The 17,394-nt window shown below is 50.1% G+C and overlaps 1 protein-coding gene across 1 annotated transcript in view; it reads right to left on the bottom strand.

The window, feature by feature from the left end:
• Tspan2 (tetraspanin 2) overlaps nucleotides 1-16,467 on the bottom strand; it is a 40,496-nt gene extending 24,029 nt beyond the window's left edge. Inside the window, exon 1 of the mRNA XM_055628534.1 lies at nucleotides 16,351-16,467. Within this exon, the coding sequence (XP_055484509.1) occupies nucleotides 16,351-16,419 (69 nt within the window). The 5' untranslated portion in view covers nucleotides 16,420-16,467. The remainder of the gene's footprint in view (nucleotides 1-16,350) is intronic.
• Between the last annotated feature and the right edge of the window lie 927 nt (nucleotides 16,468-17,394).

Genomic DNA, 17,394 nt, shown 5'->3' with positions numbered 1-17,394 from the left:
GTGTGTGTGTGTGTGTGTGTGTGTGTGTGTGTGTGTGTGTGTGTGTGAAAAACCACTGTTCCAACAACATTCTCCCTGCCAGGCATCTCTCTGCCGCTTTCATCGTTGCCTCTTGCTGGGTGTACTAAGCTTCCTCACCTACATCTTAGTGAGTGGCCACTGTCTCAAGGGGGGAAGTCACCAAGAGCAAGATGAACTCCAAGACCTGGGGGAAGCCACCTTCTAAATTAGAAAACCAAACAAACCCACGCCAGCCTCGGGCCCACCTACACATCATGATGAAGTTTCCATTTATGCGTGCATATGCAGGCAGATACCCATGGCGGGCCGCCAACTCAGTTCAAACACTCCAGTCACCCCCTCTTCTTGATTCCTACATGGCGACTGCTATCCTGCCCCTGCCCAGGGATGGTTTTGCAGGCAGGGGAGGAGGGGTTTGTTGTTCTTGTTGTTGTTGTTGCTATTTTGAGTTTCCATGGAAAGTGAGAAAGGAATTTTTTTTTCTCTCTCTCACTGAGAAGGCATAGTCTGTATGCTATGTGGCTCATGGAGAGGCTGAGTGGCTGGGCAGGCAGGCGGCTGGTAGAGTCATCACTGGGCTTCCTCTCCTGAGGCTGAAGGCTGTTATAGGCTCTATGTCCCAGCTGACAGCCTGGCATGTCAGTGGCAGAACTGACCCAACCACAGTCCAGCAGGCTCCAGCCACTGTGCTCCTCCGCAAACACTACTCAAGAATATCACTATATCAATCAGCTGACCGTTATTTACGGGGGCCTTGTGAGTGCAAAGAACTATGGGAAAATCATCAGAGATGCAAAAATAGCAGCCTGCCTCTGCCAACTCTTCCAGTTTCTACTGTGCAACCGTAGCCTTTCAGTAGACAGCGAGGAGGATCTGCTCTTATCTGAAAAGAGGTGAGCACCCACAGATGCTGGCAGCGGAAGCCAAGGAGGGAATGCAGAGCAGAGGTATAAGGTGGAAAATTCCAGTTGGGGTTGGGCCGGAGGCTTGTAGGCTCCTTCTTGCTTGTAGGACTGCTTGTAAGAGACACAGTGCTACCCTTGGAAAGTTACATGGCTGGATTTGTATGAGGGAAAGCTCCTCGCCATCATCTGTTCCCCAAGGCCAAATTCCCTGTGTGGTTGGCTTCTTCAGAACTATGCAGGCCTGCCTTTAGTGAGGGGGAGTGGGTGGCTGAGTTCTAGCAGCTGGCTACTCCCATATGCAATAACTCAGGGTTTCCAGACACTAATTGGATAATTGGAGGGGCAGCTAAAAGCTTGGCCTCACCTGTATTTTGAAAAACTTTTTGCCCCCTTTTTTTTTTTTTTTTTTTTTTGAGCTGGCTGGCATGGAACATGAGAAGAAATCATGCTAAGGCACAACAGTATTTGCCTCTGAAGGGTAGAATTACAGGTGATGTTTTCCTTCCGTCTTCTAAGGGCTCTACATTAATTACGCATTAGTCTTCTATGTTTAAAAAACATAGCATTTGACAAAGCATGGGATGCTAGATTTTATGTCCAATTGGGAAAATGGAGAATCTTCTTGGTATGCGAGGAAGGCGCCAGCTTTGGGGTCCTAGCTATTATGTGCAGAGAGGAGTACTGTCCTTGGTTAAACCTGTCCCTAGAAATGCCTGGGGCTGCCTGGGATGAGCCTGCCCAGAGAACCACACAGGCTTCCCTGCTTTCCCATCTCTCTGGTGCCTGAATGGAAACACAGAGTTTCCAAACACAAAGCAAAATCTATTGACAGAGGCCCTGGGCCCAAACCCAGCAGCCACCACACGGAGTATGGAGGAGGTGACTAGTCTCGGGGACACCCTACCACGAGCACATTTTTGGAATCTCTGAACACAAACTCTAATTTATAGCTGTCTGGATCATCCTCCCAGACAGAATCCATTTGCCCAGCTCTGGCACAGATGTGTTTCAGGCATAATGGAAAATGAAAAGAGAGGTTACAATTTAGAACCACTGGGCAGAGGGGGAAAAAATCTGCGCTTGCTCATCCACACCCCCAACCTCCAACCACACATGCATGGCTTTCCTCCCTGGGTCAAGGAAACTGTGGCTAGCTGAATGTCACCACTGTGTGACAGGGAATCCTCCCAGAATGCTGTGGGCTCTGCGAGGGACATGGGAGAAGGAGCTGGCCAGGGCGTCCATGATGAGAAGCAGACAGGTCTCTGCTGTGGAAGGAGGCACAGCAGCCGCTGTGCAGCTCTTCGGCCCTTCTGAATGTTGTCAGGCTCAGGAGACGCCATGTCTGGTGCACTTAGGCTTGGTGACCTGCACACTAGAAACTGCTTTGGGGGTTTGGGGGAAGACCACACTAACTCCATCCCAGCGAGAGTGAAGGAAGCGAGCTCCCTGTCGGTCACGAGGGTCTTTTATTGTAAGCATTCCCTATAACCAGAAGATGCTCTCCTCTAACACTCAAGAAAAGCTTTCAGGCCTCTTCAGTCTTAAACTCAGTAGGCCCCACAACCCCCTATGACACAATGCTTTTAATTTTAGCCCGTTGCATTTGCATTTAGAATACTGAAGCAAGCAAGAAATGACAGAATGTCCCTTTTCCCTTCTTGCCTCCACTTTTATGTCTCTTCACTTCTTCCTCCTCTTCCTCCTTTAGTAACAATCAACCGTGGTCCAGGCCAGGCCAGGCACTATGCTCCATATCAGAGACGTGAAAGATGACCACATAAAGCAAGAAACGCAGTAAGACACTGGAACTGTGCTGAAGGGGAAGAGCATGCATTACTGAGAGAGGGCACAGACCGCATCACTGTCAGGCAGCAGTCACCACCACCCTGCTAGTGGCTTGAAGAAGGGGTTGGGTTTCATGAAGCAGCAAAGAATTAGTGGGGTGAGAAAGCTTGAGGCAGAAGGAAGAGCATAGGGAAGAGGGCTGTCTGTTACCTCTGTGCTTCAGTGAGAAACAGTAGAGTCATCACAGGAGTGTGGGGCAGCCACGGCTCATGGCTTCTGCTCAGCATCGTGGGGAGCCCACTGTAGGGCCCCAAGGGATGGGAGACAGAATCTCAGTTCTTGTTTTGATGGGAGTGAGCAGGTGTCTGAATGTTGCTTAGCTGCCAGTGAGCAGCCACAGAGAGGTGCTCTCGGGACCACAGAGAGGATGCCCTGGGGCGGTTAGGAGACTGAGAGGGCCAGTGAGGGTCACTGTAGCAGCAAGGAACACTGCCGAGGGCCACTGTGCGTCTAAGGCCAGGGCTACTTCCAGGGTCCCTGGCAGAATGATAAGAAACACTGTTGCCTCTCAGAAATGGACTTTTTTTTTTTTTTTTTTTTTTTTTTTTGGATATTTGGTCACCCATTTTGTGCGGGAGGGGGAACTCACGGTGAGGAAGAGTTAGCACTTCAGAAGGAAAAGCCACCGGGTGGAAATCTGAGGGACAGCTTAGCGCAGACCCCTGCGTGCTCACAGAGAGCATGGCAGTCATTCTGCTCCTGCAGCTCAGCTGTACACACGGCACTCCAAAAATTCCACCAGAAAGCTGGCTGTGGGAGTGCGCACCTATAATCCCAGGATCTAGGAGGCAGAAGCAGGAGGATTGCTGTGTTTAACACTAGCCTGGGTTATGTAACTAGTACTAGCCAGTCTGGGCTACCTAGCAAATACTAGGTTAGCCTGGGCTACATGACAAAACTCTGTCCCCAAAACAGTAACAAAAAAAAGCAAAAGAGCCAAAAGTTGTGGCATACACCTTTCATGTCAGCACATATGAGGCAGAGGAAGGAGGAACTTTGTGAGTTAGAGGCCAGCCTGGTCTACATAGTGAGTTTTGGACCAGCCAGAGCTACATACTGAGATCCTGTCTTAAACAGGACCAAGAAAATCAAAAGAAAGGAAGAAAGAAAATATTACACGATAGGCTAGTTTTAGGGAACACAAGAGAAACTGGTGCACAAACATGCATAAATTAGAAGGAAAATGGTGACTAGAACACAGTACAAGGAGAGACGGGGCCACACAAACCCATCGTTAAGCAGGACAATCACAGATATTTTCATGGCTAAGTTACTTCAATAGCTACACTAGAGAGTTTGCAGAACACACACACACACACAAAAAAAAACCTGCCAACACAGCTTTAGAGAAGATGTTTATGGTCTAAAACTCAGTGGCAAAAAGGGTGGAAGGGCAGATTCACAGTATTTTGAAGCAAAGCAGATGGGTAACAAGTGCCTATCAGGTAAGAGCCATCTGCAGAAGACAAGGCCTTCAGCTCCACGCAGGACTGCGTTTCAACTGTATTTTACTGCACTTCCTCCCCCTTTTCAGGGACTGCTCCTGAAACATCCCACCTTAGCATTCTCTCTCGTTATAAATCACAAGCAAGGAAGGGTCATCCCGCTGCCAGCTGCGAGGAGACAGTACCGAGATGCAGAATGAAAATACCACCCCCTATGCCAGTTGTCCAGTATGCTCAGCCTTCCCCTCCCGGACACAAGCCACCCGCAGGACAAGGAGCAAATGTGTGTTGCCACTCAGCTCTCTGCTGATGAAACCAAGCAGAGAGGATCCTTTCTGGGCCAAAAGCATCCCCAGGGGAAGTTCCAGCCAAGCGTGTGTGCTTCTACCCAGTTGGGAGACAGCGGGAGGGGCTCAGATGCTTTCAGGCCCCGTCTTTCCTCACTCGGGGCCTTCTGCCTTTGCTGTTTCATGGGCCAGAATACTGTGCCGCCCACAGCAGGCTGACTCCCCCTCGCGCTCAGCTCTCAGGTCACTTCCTTGGGGAAGCCTGTCCTGGCCTAGATATGTGTGTTGTTTCATAGCTCACATAACTATTGCTATTTAAATATTTCTGGGTTTTAAAGGCCTGAGCTCTGAGAGCAGGGCCAGCTCTCAGAGGCTGGATGCTAAGCATTTTCCTCTCTGCCTTGCAGAGCAGACAGGGGTTGGGGAGGAGCGGCAGAGGCCCCTGTTGATCAGCTGTGGAATGAATCGTGTCCTCCTGAAACCCACATGCTGAAGGCTTCCTTCAGCCTGATGGTTCTTGGAGCTTGAACCTTTGGTGTGTGTGTGTGTTCAGGCTGCTAATCAGAGCTAGGTGAAACCATGAGGTTGGGCCCTCACAGTGGAACAGTATCTTTATAAAAAGTTACGTCAGAAAGCCTGCTTGCTGTAAGGATGAATGGACAAGACATCCTCTGAGAGCCAGGGAGCACTGGATGCTGACCTCATGCGCACACAAATCCAACCCAATCTCTGTCATTTATACTACCCAGTCTACACTTCTTTGGTTGTTGTTTATGTTTTAGTTTATTTTGAGACAGCGTCTTACTACATAGCTCAGAATGGCCTCAAAATCATGATCCTTCTGCCGCAACCTTTTTGCTGAGATTACTGACATCTGGCACCATGTTTACCTCTAATCTACATTTCTTCCTCTCCCCCTTTCCTCCCTGTCCTCTTCCATATCTCCCTCCCCTCCCTGTCCCTCACTCTTTCATCCCCTTTTTCTTTCCTTCTTTCTTTTTTTCTGGGGTTGGGATTGAACCCAGGGCCAGGCACTTCTTCTGTATCTTAGCCTGAGCTGAAGACTGACAGGCATCGCCAGAAACTCTCACAGCCAGTACTTCATGAAGCACTATCTCTAAGTCCACCTGTGCCTGTGAAATACAGCAGCTGCGGAGCAGACACAGCATTGGGGGCACTCAGCAAAACACTCACCCACAGAAAAAGAAAACACCACAGTGCTGGCTATCAGGCTTCATGGGCTGGGGGGGTCACGCATGTGTGTACCTCTCTTCCTGGCCAAAGCAGGTTAAATAACACAGACACACGCCGCCCTTCAAGGAGAGGTGAACAGAACCAGCCCTCTGTTCCTGCTTCCCTATCATGAATGCTGTATGCACACACAGAAACCCAGATCATTTGCTATTCTCTTTTTTGGGGGGATGAAGCCACGTAAAGTTGAAAATGAGGCTTCTATCCTAGAGTCTCCATTAATGCTTTCAAGCTAATACTTGCTCGTGGTGGCAATTCACGTCCTAGATGGAATCATAATGAGCACTCGAGCTGCCTGATCTGATTGAAGGCCCATTATGCCTCCGTGAAGGGAGCGCTGCCTTGCAGCAGGCAGATTTGCTTTGGAAGATGACACTAATTTGCTCCAAGTGGAAAACCGGTTCCTAAGACTTTCATTGTATTATGTAGAGAAAGCAAGGCCAGGATTCAGATGACACTTTCTCAAAAGCAAAAACAAAACAAAACAATACACCAAGGGCTGAATACCATATGACATTCATACCAAACAGCCTCCCAAGGACCCAGTTGTCCTGTCCTTGACATCAGGACCAGGTGTGGACCAGAAGGAAGGGCTGCTGTGACGGCAGATGGTGATACTGCTCTGCTGCTTGGAAGCGGCTGGTGGCTCCCCAGCATTTGGGATTTACCCTCTCCCTCCTTCAGGAGGACAAGCTTGTGCTTCCTTCAGGTAAGAGCATTTTTTCAAATTGTTTATTTTTTTTTAGGTATGCATGTGTGGGCACATGCGTTCACTGCATATAGAGACAGGGAACAACCTGTCAGCGCTCATCTTCTGCCACGGGGACCCAGGGACGGAACTCGGGGCGGGAGGCTTAGCGGCCGGCCTCTTCACCCACTGAGCCAGCCCACGAGCCAGCGCACTTCATGACTCAGTGTTTATTCTCTGCGCTGCAGTTCAAACTCTGATAGGATCAGAACTGTTCTGTTCTCTGGAGAGAACACTTGACTGTGTATTTGTGACAATCATGCCTTTTCTTCCCCTGTTTGTTGAAGTTGTTATGAAGTGAACTTGAGTGGGTCAGCGGACCTTGCTGGGAGGTGTTTACAAGTGCTGTGGGGAACTGGAGTTTCGGGGAAGGAAAACCTGGGGAACGAACCTGGCAACTTATTAATATCTGTGACAAGTGCCGGCTGTGCTGGGTTTAGTCAGTGCATGTACACAATGCCTTTGGGTTAAAAGTATGGGGGTAGAATAGATCAGGGAAGAGCAAGAATGTAGAGGAGGACGACGGCTTTGTAGTTTGCCTTACACAGCAAAACTAAGTTACAGGCCAGTGACCAATGTCAGGGAGCAGACGGCTTTACCAGTGAAGATCTCAGAGACCCAGAACTAAAGCCTGACTCCATCCAGCCACAGCCTTGGGTTAAACTCACCGCTCACTGCCATCCTTTCCTCACCCAGGGGGAAGCTGTCTGTGCTAAGATCTCTGGATTTCCTCCCAGTTGCTCCCTGCTCGCTCTTCTCTCTGGTCCTGCCCTCTGCACGCATAAATAGTGATCTTGGGAACCATAGTGACTGATGCCATATCTTGACTATACTGAGCCTTACATAAGCAGAGAGGCGACATTAAATGATATTAAATGATATTTATGTGCTCACTTAACGTTCAAGGAGGCAGAGAGGGTGACCTTAGAAAAGATAACCAGGATTCTCTTAAAAAAAAATTCATGTTATTATTTTTGATTGTGTGTGTCTGTTAGTGTGTGTGGTGTGTATGTGGTGTGTGGTGTGTGGTGTGTGTGTGTACTCCCGAATATGTTCAGGTATATGCTCCCTTGTGCACATGAGTTCAGGAGCCCATGGAGGCCAGAAGAGAGTATCAGACTGGAGTTACAGGCAGTCATGACTCCCAGGGTAGGTACTGGGAACCAGAGGACCCTCTGCGAGAGCAGCCTGTGCTCTGAACTGCTGAGCGGTCTCTCCAGCCCCGAAACCGGGTTCTTAAATACTGACCAGTACCAGTGCGCTTTACCCGGTGTTCCACGGTTACAGTGAGAAACACTGGCAGAGAGCAAATGCAACCTGTCGAGTTTGGATCGGAACAAGTGGAAACACTCAGCTGCCAGAAAGTTCTCTGGGATGGACTATAGGAGACACAGGCTGGTGTTCTCTAGACATTAAAATAAAAACATTAATTTTCTTAGAACCTGCTTCCAGGTCGCTAAGGCACTGCGCCAGTCCCTTCCAGGATGAAGAGGGCATCACACAGCTCCCTATGCAGCGCTCCCTGCCCCGGTCCTTACCCCACAACATGTGGCTTTATGCTTCTGTTCAATACCACACACACACACACACACACACACACACACACACACACACACTTATAAGCAGACTCTTTCCATTGTAAAAGTGAATGGGAAGACGTCGGACCGACCACTCTAGGAATCCCTGTTTTTCTAGAATGCTCTCTTTTGAGTGTTCAGACTGAATAACGCGATGCTGTGACAGGGTGACAAAATCCATCTGTACCGACAGTAGCACGAGCAGTAGAGGTACAAGTAGGGGTGAGGGTATGGTCGGACTCTGTCCAGACCCTGGACAAGACACGAAACTCCTGTAACCCGGGGCTAACCCTCTGCAGGAGAGGTGAGGAATGTGCCTTCCGGGGGAGCAAGCGAGTTTGCTGTGTACTTAGAGCTGCCGAGTGCTGGTGCTTGGCCTTTTCAGGCAGGTGGACTCACTGAGCCAAACTGAAAGCATAGCCTTCAAGAAGGCAGCTCCTCCCCCGCACGATACCAGTACCTTAGTTTGCTGCCTTCTGATTTTCATCAAGTGTACTCCCCTGCTGTTCTTGGCAGGTGGATTTCCCTTCAGTTTTTAAAACAGTACCAGAAAGCCGGTGCCCTTTATAGAGGCAACGCCTCCATTTCTTTAATTTTAGTTTATTTAGGAGCTAGTAGGGGAAAAATGAAAATGTAGTTATGACACAAAGAATAATTATACTTAGCCTGGAGTTGTCTAACAGAATTGTTTTTTTGTTTTTTTTTTTGTTTTTTCCATCGAGAGGTGGGAAGATGGCTTAGTTACATGAAAGTGCTTGCTTGGCAAGAAGGAGGATCTGAGTGTGATTCCCAGGACTCACATAAAGGAAGCCAGTTGTGGCGGCTCATGCTTACCATCCCAGAGCTGGGACACAGAGACAGGTGGACCCTGGAGCTCACTGCCTTCTTGCTGAGCTCTGGGCCAGTGGGAGACTGTGTCAAAAGAAATCTAAAAAGGTGGATGGCGCCTGAGGAATAATACCTGAGGTTGTCTACATATATGCATGTACATTATATACAACCAAGCATGCATACACACACACACACACACACACACACACACAACTTCCCCAGTGTTATAAACATTTGCCTTCTGTGTTGTCCTGTATCGTAGCTACTTGACACCAATGGCTATTGAGTACTTGAAATGCAGTAGGTGGGACTGAGGACAGAATATTATACTTTATTTGACTTTAATTAATCTAAACAGCCCCAGGTGCTCAGCAGCATGGCCGCCATATTGCATAAGTAGGTGTAGAAATCCCTCACACGCTCCTCCTTGCTTCCGCCACCTCTCCAAGCTTGTAGCCTGAGGACTCAGGAAGGCTAAGGATGGAGGTGCTGGAGCCTCAGCTGGAGACCCAGCTCTGCTTCTGGCCAGTTCTGTGGTCTGGACAAGTCCCAGTATATCTGTCTCCTTGGGTGGAACTTAAGGAAAGCAGCTGCTACTTCATAGGGCTGTGGTGATGGCTGAAGGGGTTAACACGAGGCTGTGCTCAGAAAAGCACTAGCCCTGGGCTTACACTTGGACAGCGCTATTATCCTTCAAGCCTCTGATGCTGAAATTAATTTTCTAAAATGGTCTCTCCAGTACAAACTAGCCTCTCCTTGTAGCTTCTTCTCAATTTCCATATTGTTTTCACCTGCCTTAAACCAGTCCCATCTCCTGTTTCTGCCACAGGTGGGGGTATTTTATGCATCTCTTTATCCCAGTATTTCTAGAATGCTAGAAATTTATTCTAGAATTTCTAGAGACTGAACCTGACCCTGGCTACAATCACTCCAGTCATACACTATGTATTTTCCAAGCCAGCAGAGTTTTGTTTTGTTTTGTTGAGAGTCTTACTATGTAGCCCAAACAGGCCTTGAACTAGGTAATTGTCTTGCCTCAACCTTCTGCATGCTGGAGTTACAAGTGTGAGCTACCATGCCAGACTCTTCTTTTTGTGTGTGTGTGTATGGAAACATGTGTCTACGCAGGCGTTTAGGCCTGGTGCCTGCACATGTGAAGGTCAGAGGGTTACATAGGTGTGTATTTCACTTCTGGCTTATTCCTCCGAGGCAAGGCCTCTCACTGAATCTGGAGCCAGGACAGCAGCTAGCAAGCCCCGGTGATCTTTCTGTCTCTATCCCCAAACAGTGCTAGGTTTTGGGGCAATCGGCCCTGTTCAGCTTTTTTTTTTTTTTTTTCTGAAAATATTCATACTTTATTTGTTCAGCGTCAATAGCTAAACTTTAGGATAAGGAAAACACAGTCACAGTGACACATTTCAGTTGGTTTGTGTAAGGTTAATTCTATAAATAGCAATGTCTTAAGGAAATAATTGATCCCTTTTTGAAGAATCTTTTAGACATTTACTTGTAAGCCTAATTAATTATCAAAATGATTTCTTAATATATACTTTATTTAGCTCTATTGGGATCAACTGATGGCATCTCACGTCCTGCCTGTTCAGCTTTTTCTATAGGCTCTGGGGATTGGAGTTTGGGTCCTCAGGCTTATGCAGCAACTGCTCTGACCCACCGAGCCATCTCCCCACCCCTCTAGGATATTCCCTTATACTTTGTGTTCCACATCCCAAATGCACTAATAATGTGAAAAGGTGGGAAATGAGAAAACCTTGAGCGTTCTACCTACGGTGCCTTTCAGCTTCCATACTTGTAAAAAGGGGCTAATTAAACTATTGTGAAAATTAAAAATATGAAGACTGTGAAGCTAGGCGTTGCTAATAATTCCTTACCAGATGAGCTCATGTATGTGGAAGCATTTTGTAAACCAGAGCTTCACATGCATGTTAATTAGCACTGTTGATTTTCCTTTTAATGAAGGAACATGGAGAGAAAGGCAGGCTGAGGTAACTCCCATTTATCTGTAAGATGTGCTCCAGCCTGCTGAATATTCCATCTCATTTCCGCCTTCCTCCATCTCTTAGAGACCCTAACACTGTTGGCTTCAGTCAGGGCAAAGCCACTCGCTTTAACAAGGAGAACAAGCCTGCTGGGAATGCCCTGCCAGTGTTAAGGCTGGAGGAGAGAGGTTACTCAGAGAGACTTCAGGCAGGGTGATCTAGAATAACACCTTGAGACCAACTCATGATGGCAGGACTACCGAGTGTTAGTGAGAGGAACCCTGGGAACAATAACCGTAAAATGGAAGAACCACCAAAACCAGGCCTTAAACAAGGGTCGCCTCACCATCTAGAAACAAGGGTCTTGAGCTCTTGAGACTGCCTCTCAAACAAAGGTCCTTAAAGTGTCTTCAGAGCACTGATGCCAGCATCAGCTGGGGGACTGTTACAGGCGCAGACCTCCTAAGTCAGAATATGTAATTGAATTAGGCCTCCTGTACCAATTTTCACATTATACTAGGAGAGGCACAGACCATCAAAGCATGTGCCATCTTGTCCCTATCTCTATGTGATAGCACAGAAGCATGGCAGGGACCTACCAGTTCTGCACATGAACTTTTATCTAGAACCCTGTTGACCCTTGGGTGCCGTGGGACCAGAGGGGAGGATGCCAGCTCCTAACAGTCCCTGCTTCCCAAATGCAAAGACCAAAGAGGGCATGAGATATTATCGAAGACAACACGGAGGCTGGGTAAGGTGCAGTGCTTCAGGATGTAGGGCTGGGTTCTAGTTTTTCAATCACTGTTCAGGATTTGAGGCTATAGCAGGCGCCTAGCATATGTTTGCTGAGTGAACGTATCATAGAAGGAGGACCCCATGCCGTTCAGAAGCTGTGAAGACTCCAGCCACTTTGGCTGGATATAGGGCGCTTGCATACTCCCTCTTTACCTTGAGCGGCCTCCTGAATTATAGACCCTGTCTTCTCACCTGAACCTAACAGAATCCAACCACCACTAACAGAACTCAGATTACTGAGTGTGTGTTCTGTGCGTGCTGGATTTTTACTGTACATATATGAACTTGTTTTATCTGCACAAAGGTCACAAGGTGGCTTGCATACTACTTTACCATGCTCATTTTACAAAGGAGAAAATGGAGGCTCAAAGAGGTCAAACAGCTGAACCTAGTCCCAGTAGAGAGACCCATAGAGTTAGGAGTAGACTCCAGCAGTGTGGTACCAGAATCCGCCTTTCAGGCTTTAACGTGCAGAATTGCCATGCTGCATACACCTGCCTAAGGTCTACCACAAGGAATGCAGCTCTGGCCTCTCCAGACTGGTCATGCTGTGCACGCTTTGCTCCTCCCGGAATCTCCAGGTCCCTCAGCACACAGTAGGGAAGGCTGGCCAATGCTTCTGTCTTCCCACTTTAACCGAAATCAGCGGAGCAGGCGATGGACAGTGAGCAGACTGTCCGGGAGCCTCCAAAGGCTCTCTCCCCACCCCCTGCACCATCCTTTCTAACAAGTGGCCACTCTGCAGTTGTTCTTTGAAATGTGTGGGGCAGAGCAGGAATATAAGGTTTGTTTGAGTCAAACAACGTTCACCCCTGAGCTAAAGAGAGTCTTTTCGGAAGCGCCTAGTAGGCATCACCAAGTGAAAACCCAAAGTTGCATCAATCATGGCCAGGAAGAAAGGCAGTGCCGTCCCACTTGCCATATATGGTATGTGACTTTTCAACCAGGAACAGCCTTGCTTCCTGTTGGACACAGCCCCCAATAGCCCAGAGCAGCACAATGATAGGAAAACGCTGAGCAGACAACAATAAACTAAGGAATAAACAGTGCCTAGGTTTTCTTCTAACCAATATATGTGGCCGGGTGGGTTGTAGTGTTTTATTTATATTGCTATGCAACAGAGGGGAATTAAAAAACAAAGGTGATTTCAGCACAGTCAGGGCTATACCAAGCCTTGTGGCTGTAGTTCCTGAAGTCAGACCTGACAGACGCAGGCCAGACATCACCTATTAGATCAGAAGTTAATTTAGTGGGGCTGAGGACCAGGCTTTACTTGGGGGTTTAAATCACTCGTCACTCGGTGTGAGTCCAGCTGGGTTCCCTGCACTGGTTCTCAAAGGTCTGGCTGAATGTTTAGAAAACCAGAGGCACAGCTGAGGGGAATGTCAAGCCAGCTGCCAGATGAGCCTCCGAATCTGTGACTCGCAGACCACAGAACACACTCCACAGCCTCTGTGCCTGCCTCCTGGCCAACTTCTGGCAGGCTAGAAAGTGCTGTCACCAGGGGGAACCGACTCTATACCTCAAACAGGAAGACATCTTTGGGGGTGTGGGGACACCCAAGCCACTGCTGAGGGTTTCCTTCCAGGGAAAGCTCCCCCAAACAAAACGAAGCAAAACAACTTTAGAAACCAGGGCAGAGCTTCTGTGGAACCAAGTTCCTTCAGTGACATGAAGGCATGTATATGGATAATTATCCCATACATTCCACTTCCCCAAGCTGGTAGCTATCTATTTTAGTTTGTCCCTTTCACTTTACCAAGAAAGCTGACCGCACCTGCTGCTCATCCAGGGCCTTCCCTCTCAGCAGGAGACACTGGGTCCCCTAGCTTTCTCCTGGCATCAGTCTATGAGAGCAAAGTTCAGCATTGCCTCAGTGAACAGGCAGGGATATGCCAGCTCTCCAGATAAAGCTGATAGCTGATGTCTAAACATCAGGAAGGCTGTTCACATCCAGGCGTCTAACCTGAAGATCCGTTCATTCACCCTATAGAGTCACTCAGTACCTCCTACGTGCTGGACACCATTCTAGAGGCTGGGGAAATGACTGTGAAAACAAGAGAAAAAAAAATCCTATTCTCAGGGAGTGGGACATTTTAGTGGGGAAAATACCCAAGTCTGAGTTGAGAGGATGATGTAAAGCTAGTCACCGAAGAGGTCACATGTAAGCCACTTGGCACACATAGATACTGTTTGCCAACAGTAAGGGCACCGGGAGAAAGACAGCCACTGTTTATTGAATGCTTCCTGTGTGTCAGGCAGTTAATAATAAAAACAGCAATCAACCTCAAGCCCCTACTCTGTCTGACTACCTTAGGAAGGTGGGATCAGATACTTCTCACGTTTTCTTCGAATCTTTGCCACCACTCCATCCCTCCAATTGTCCAGATGGGAAGGGAATTCCTGCTGGGGGACCAGCTTGCTCAGGCACACCCCTTCTTCCAAGCACCCCATGCTTTAGGTCTCTGCACTCAGGCTTCATGGCTTTGTCGCTCAGGTGGCTCACGGTCCTTGGCTCGGCCCACCTCCATTCTCCCAGCTCTTCAGAGGCTGAGCTCCAGTGTCTCTCCTGAGAAGTGTTTTAGGCTCCTCACCAACACTGGGATTCCTTCTCTGAACTCCCTTTTTAGGACCCATGTAGAAAAGGCCGCCTCCAATCTCAGTGACAGGCGACCTGGGGTGTGAAACTTGTCGCTTGGTCACCCAGCCTTACTCCGTTCCTGTTGCTCAGTACGCGCTGTTCTCTTTTGTTTAGTTAGAGTAGCAGCCTTGAGAACAGTGCTTTAACTTAATAGACCCCGTCTATCTAACAACTGTTTAATAGTGGTTCTGAAACATGCCTATGGTTTAGGAATACCTGAAGGGCCTTCTAGAAGAGCTGGCTGGCCCGAACAGAGTCAGCAAGTCTGGGCTCTGAAAAGTTCCTGGAGAACGCTTGCTGCTCTTGATCCAGGAGCCACATTCTGGGGACAGCTGTCTAACTGACTCTCCCGCAGTGTTAAGATGGAGCAGGCAGCCTTTGAGTTCGTGCCTACCACTCAAGAGCCGTGCGACCTATTTGAGCCTCCGCGTCTTCATCTTTGAAAATGGGGATGACCTGCTTGCACATGTACACTGGAGTAAGGAAGGGGATGCTCGGTGCCCAGCACGGTCCCTGACCCAGGGCAAATGTTTCTAAGTCTGGGGGAGCTGGCACAAAATAAGCGCTAAACCCACCCAGAGACTTCCCTCTCAGGCTCACATAAAAGCTCCAATTTGTGAGCAGTGAGAGTGAAGGCTGTCACAGCAGCATGGCATCTATAATTAACAGCTTTTGAAATTAAGCCAGACTTCTAAAAAAAAAAAAAAAAGAAAACCAACAAAACAAAACAAACAAAGACACAAGGGCACTCAGAAATACTTCTTCCTGGAGTGTGATAGAGGCAAATGCCAAAGCGTGTGAAATCTATGTGTATTTTTAAAACGCAGGGATGTCCTCCAGGAACTTCCTCCAAACTGTTCATTCCTGACCAATGCTGGTCAGGACCACGTGGGCTCTGAAGAGCTTAGAGTTGCTGGAGTTACCCAGGGGTCATGGCTAATGGGTTGGTAGACACAAGTGGGGCCTGCTGTTCAATAATTAATTACTCATTGCCCACACAACCCCCAGAGCACAGCCTCCAGCTCAGGCGTCTCAAAGCATCCCTGCTCCTGCTCTTACCCACTTCCCCCCAAGCAAGACTCCTGTCTCCCCTCAGGGTCTGTCTGAGCAGCTACACTGGCTGGCATTCTCTCACTGGAAGGCCAACGGGGACTGTGCAGAAAGGACCTGTGACGGTTTTCCAGGGCCTGGGGGCGAGCATTCCAGGGAGGGTCTACCAGTAAACCATGGCCTGATAACACAGGAGTCTGGGACCCGCGGCCCTCTCTCCCGCTGTCTCTCTGCATCTCTGACTGGGGAATATTGCCAGGTCTAATCCAGCCTGCAAAGTTGAATGAGATCATTTCAGGAATACCGGTTGTAGGCAGGGAGCTTGGGGGATGCTGCCGCCCTTCCAAAAAACCCCTCCATCCTCCAACCCCTCATAGAACAGCACCCACCACTACCCACCCATCGGTACCCTCCCCTAATGCCCAAGAGAAGGCGGACCCTCCCCCACTCCCTCAATTTCCTCTACTGTCCGTATTTTTCCAGCAAACGACCAGAGCCAGGCGGTGTGTCCGCACACTCGTGGGATGGCGCGCCACCCCAGGCGACCGCAGGGTAGGGATTTCCCTCCCAGCGCCCCGGCCGGGCCGCCGGGCTCCCCGGAGCAGGCAGCGCGCGAAGGGGGTGTGTGCACAGCAGGCTGCAGGGAGCGCGGGCGGCCAGGCCCCCAGCCCTCGGGATGTGGGGGCCGGCTGGGTCCCCGCACCTGGCGCCACCCGCCGGGCGATGCTGCGGAAGATGATGGTTCCTCTCGGGCGAGCGAGGCACCGTGTCTCCTCTTCCCACCGGCTCTAGCAGCTCAAGCGGCTCAGCGCCCTCTCCCCCTCCACCGGTCCCCTCCCTCTTTGTCTGCTTAGCGCCTCTGGAACATCCTGCCCTCCCCTAGGGCCCAACTCTATTGCAGTCACCTCCCTGGGGACCCCGACCCCCTGGCCGGCCCACCGGTTCGGGTCTCACCCAGAACAGCAGGTTGAAGCCGAGCAGCAGATACTTGATGCACCGCAGGCCCCCGCGAAAACGCCCCATGCTGCGACCCTGGCGGCGGGCTCCCGATTCCCCAGGCCCGCGCCGAGCCCCGGGAGCGGCGGGCGCCGGCGGGAGGGGCGGGGCGGGGTGGGAGGGGCGTGACCTGTGGGCGTGGCCTGCGGGCCGGGACCCAGGGCGCGAGGGGCCAGCTGGCCTAGGCTGGGGCTCCCGGGGGGGTGGAGATCCGGGTCCCACGCCCCAGCTCCTGTCCTCGGAGGTGGCGCCACCTTCCTCCACGCCGGTGGGTCGGGCTCCCGTAGCTATCCGAGCATCTGTGCGCGAGCAGCGCCCACCCGAGACGCGGGGTCTATTTAATCAGCGCCGGGTGCCCACACTCCTTTGAGGCCCGCGGTGATGGTTGAAGTTGTCCGCGTGGCTATGGAAACCCAGGAAGGCGACTTCACTAAAAGCTAAGAAGGACGGGCGAAGCCGGTAGACCCTGTGGCGAGGTGCCAGGCAGAGGGTCCAGGGCTGCTGGTAAACAGAGTCGGGCAAGCTCCCAGGCCGCGGAGGCCGCTGCTGGAGACCCTCCCTCCCACCGCTGCGTTCCTAGAGGACTCTTACCTTAATAGGCAAGAACTGGGAGAAGGCGCGCCAGGCAGCTGCCCGGAGCCCTGACACTGCTCCCCACCCCACCCCTGCCCAGCCCAGCCAGCCCTCCAGGTCAACAAATGGGAGTCAGACTTCCCATATCCTGCTGGTTTTTGACAGACTCGGGGCCCTTGAAAGGAGTCCAGATTCTCAGGGTCTAGATTCAGAAGCGTAGATGGGGCGGGGGGGGGAGGGGGGTTCTGTTTTGCTTTGTTTTTACTAAGTTAGGCTACTGGTGAAGAATCCAGCACCCACTTCAGTTGACTAAGTGTCTACAATATGTGGTGTCAGACGGCACGGGGGAGACAGGAAAGTGTAAAATCAGGGAGCTTGTGCATTCATTTAGCAACACTCTGAGTGTCAGTCATAGGCCAGGCATAGTAG

This window comes from Psammomys obesus, unplaced genomic scaffold (assembly GCF_907164565.1).
Source record: "Psammomys obesus unplaced genomic scaffold, mPsaObe1.curated_primary_1811, whole genome shotgun sequence".
In the NCBI taxonomy this organism is placed as follows: domain Eukaryota; kingdom Metazoa; phylum Chordata; class Mammalia; order Rodentia; family Muridae; genus Psammomys; species Psammomys obesus.
The sequence above is the reverse complement of the archived record's forward strand: the minus strand, read 5'-3'. Positions and strand labels throughout refer to the sequence as shown.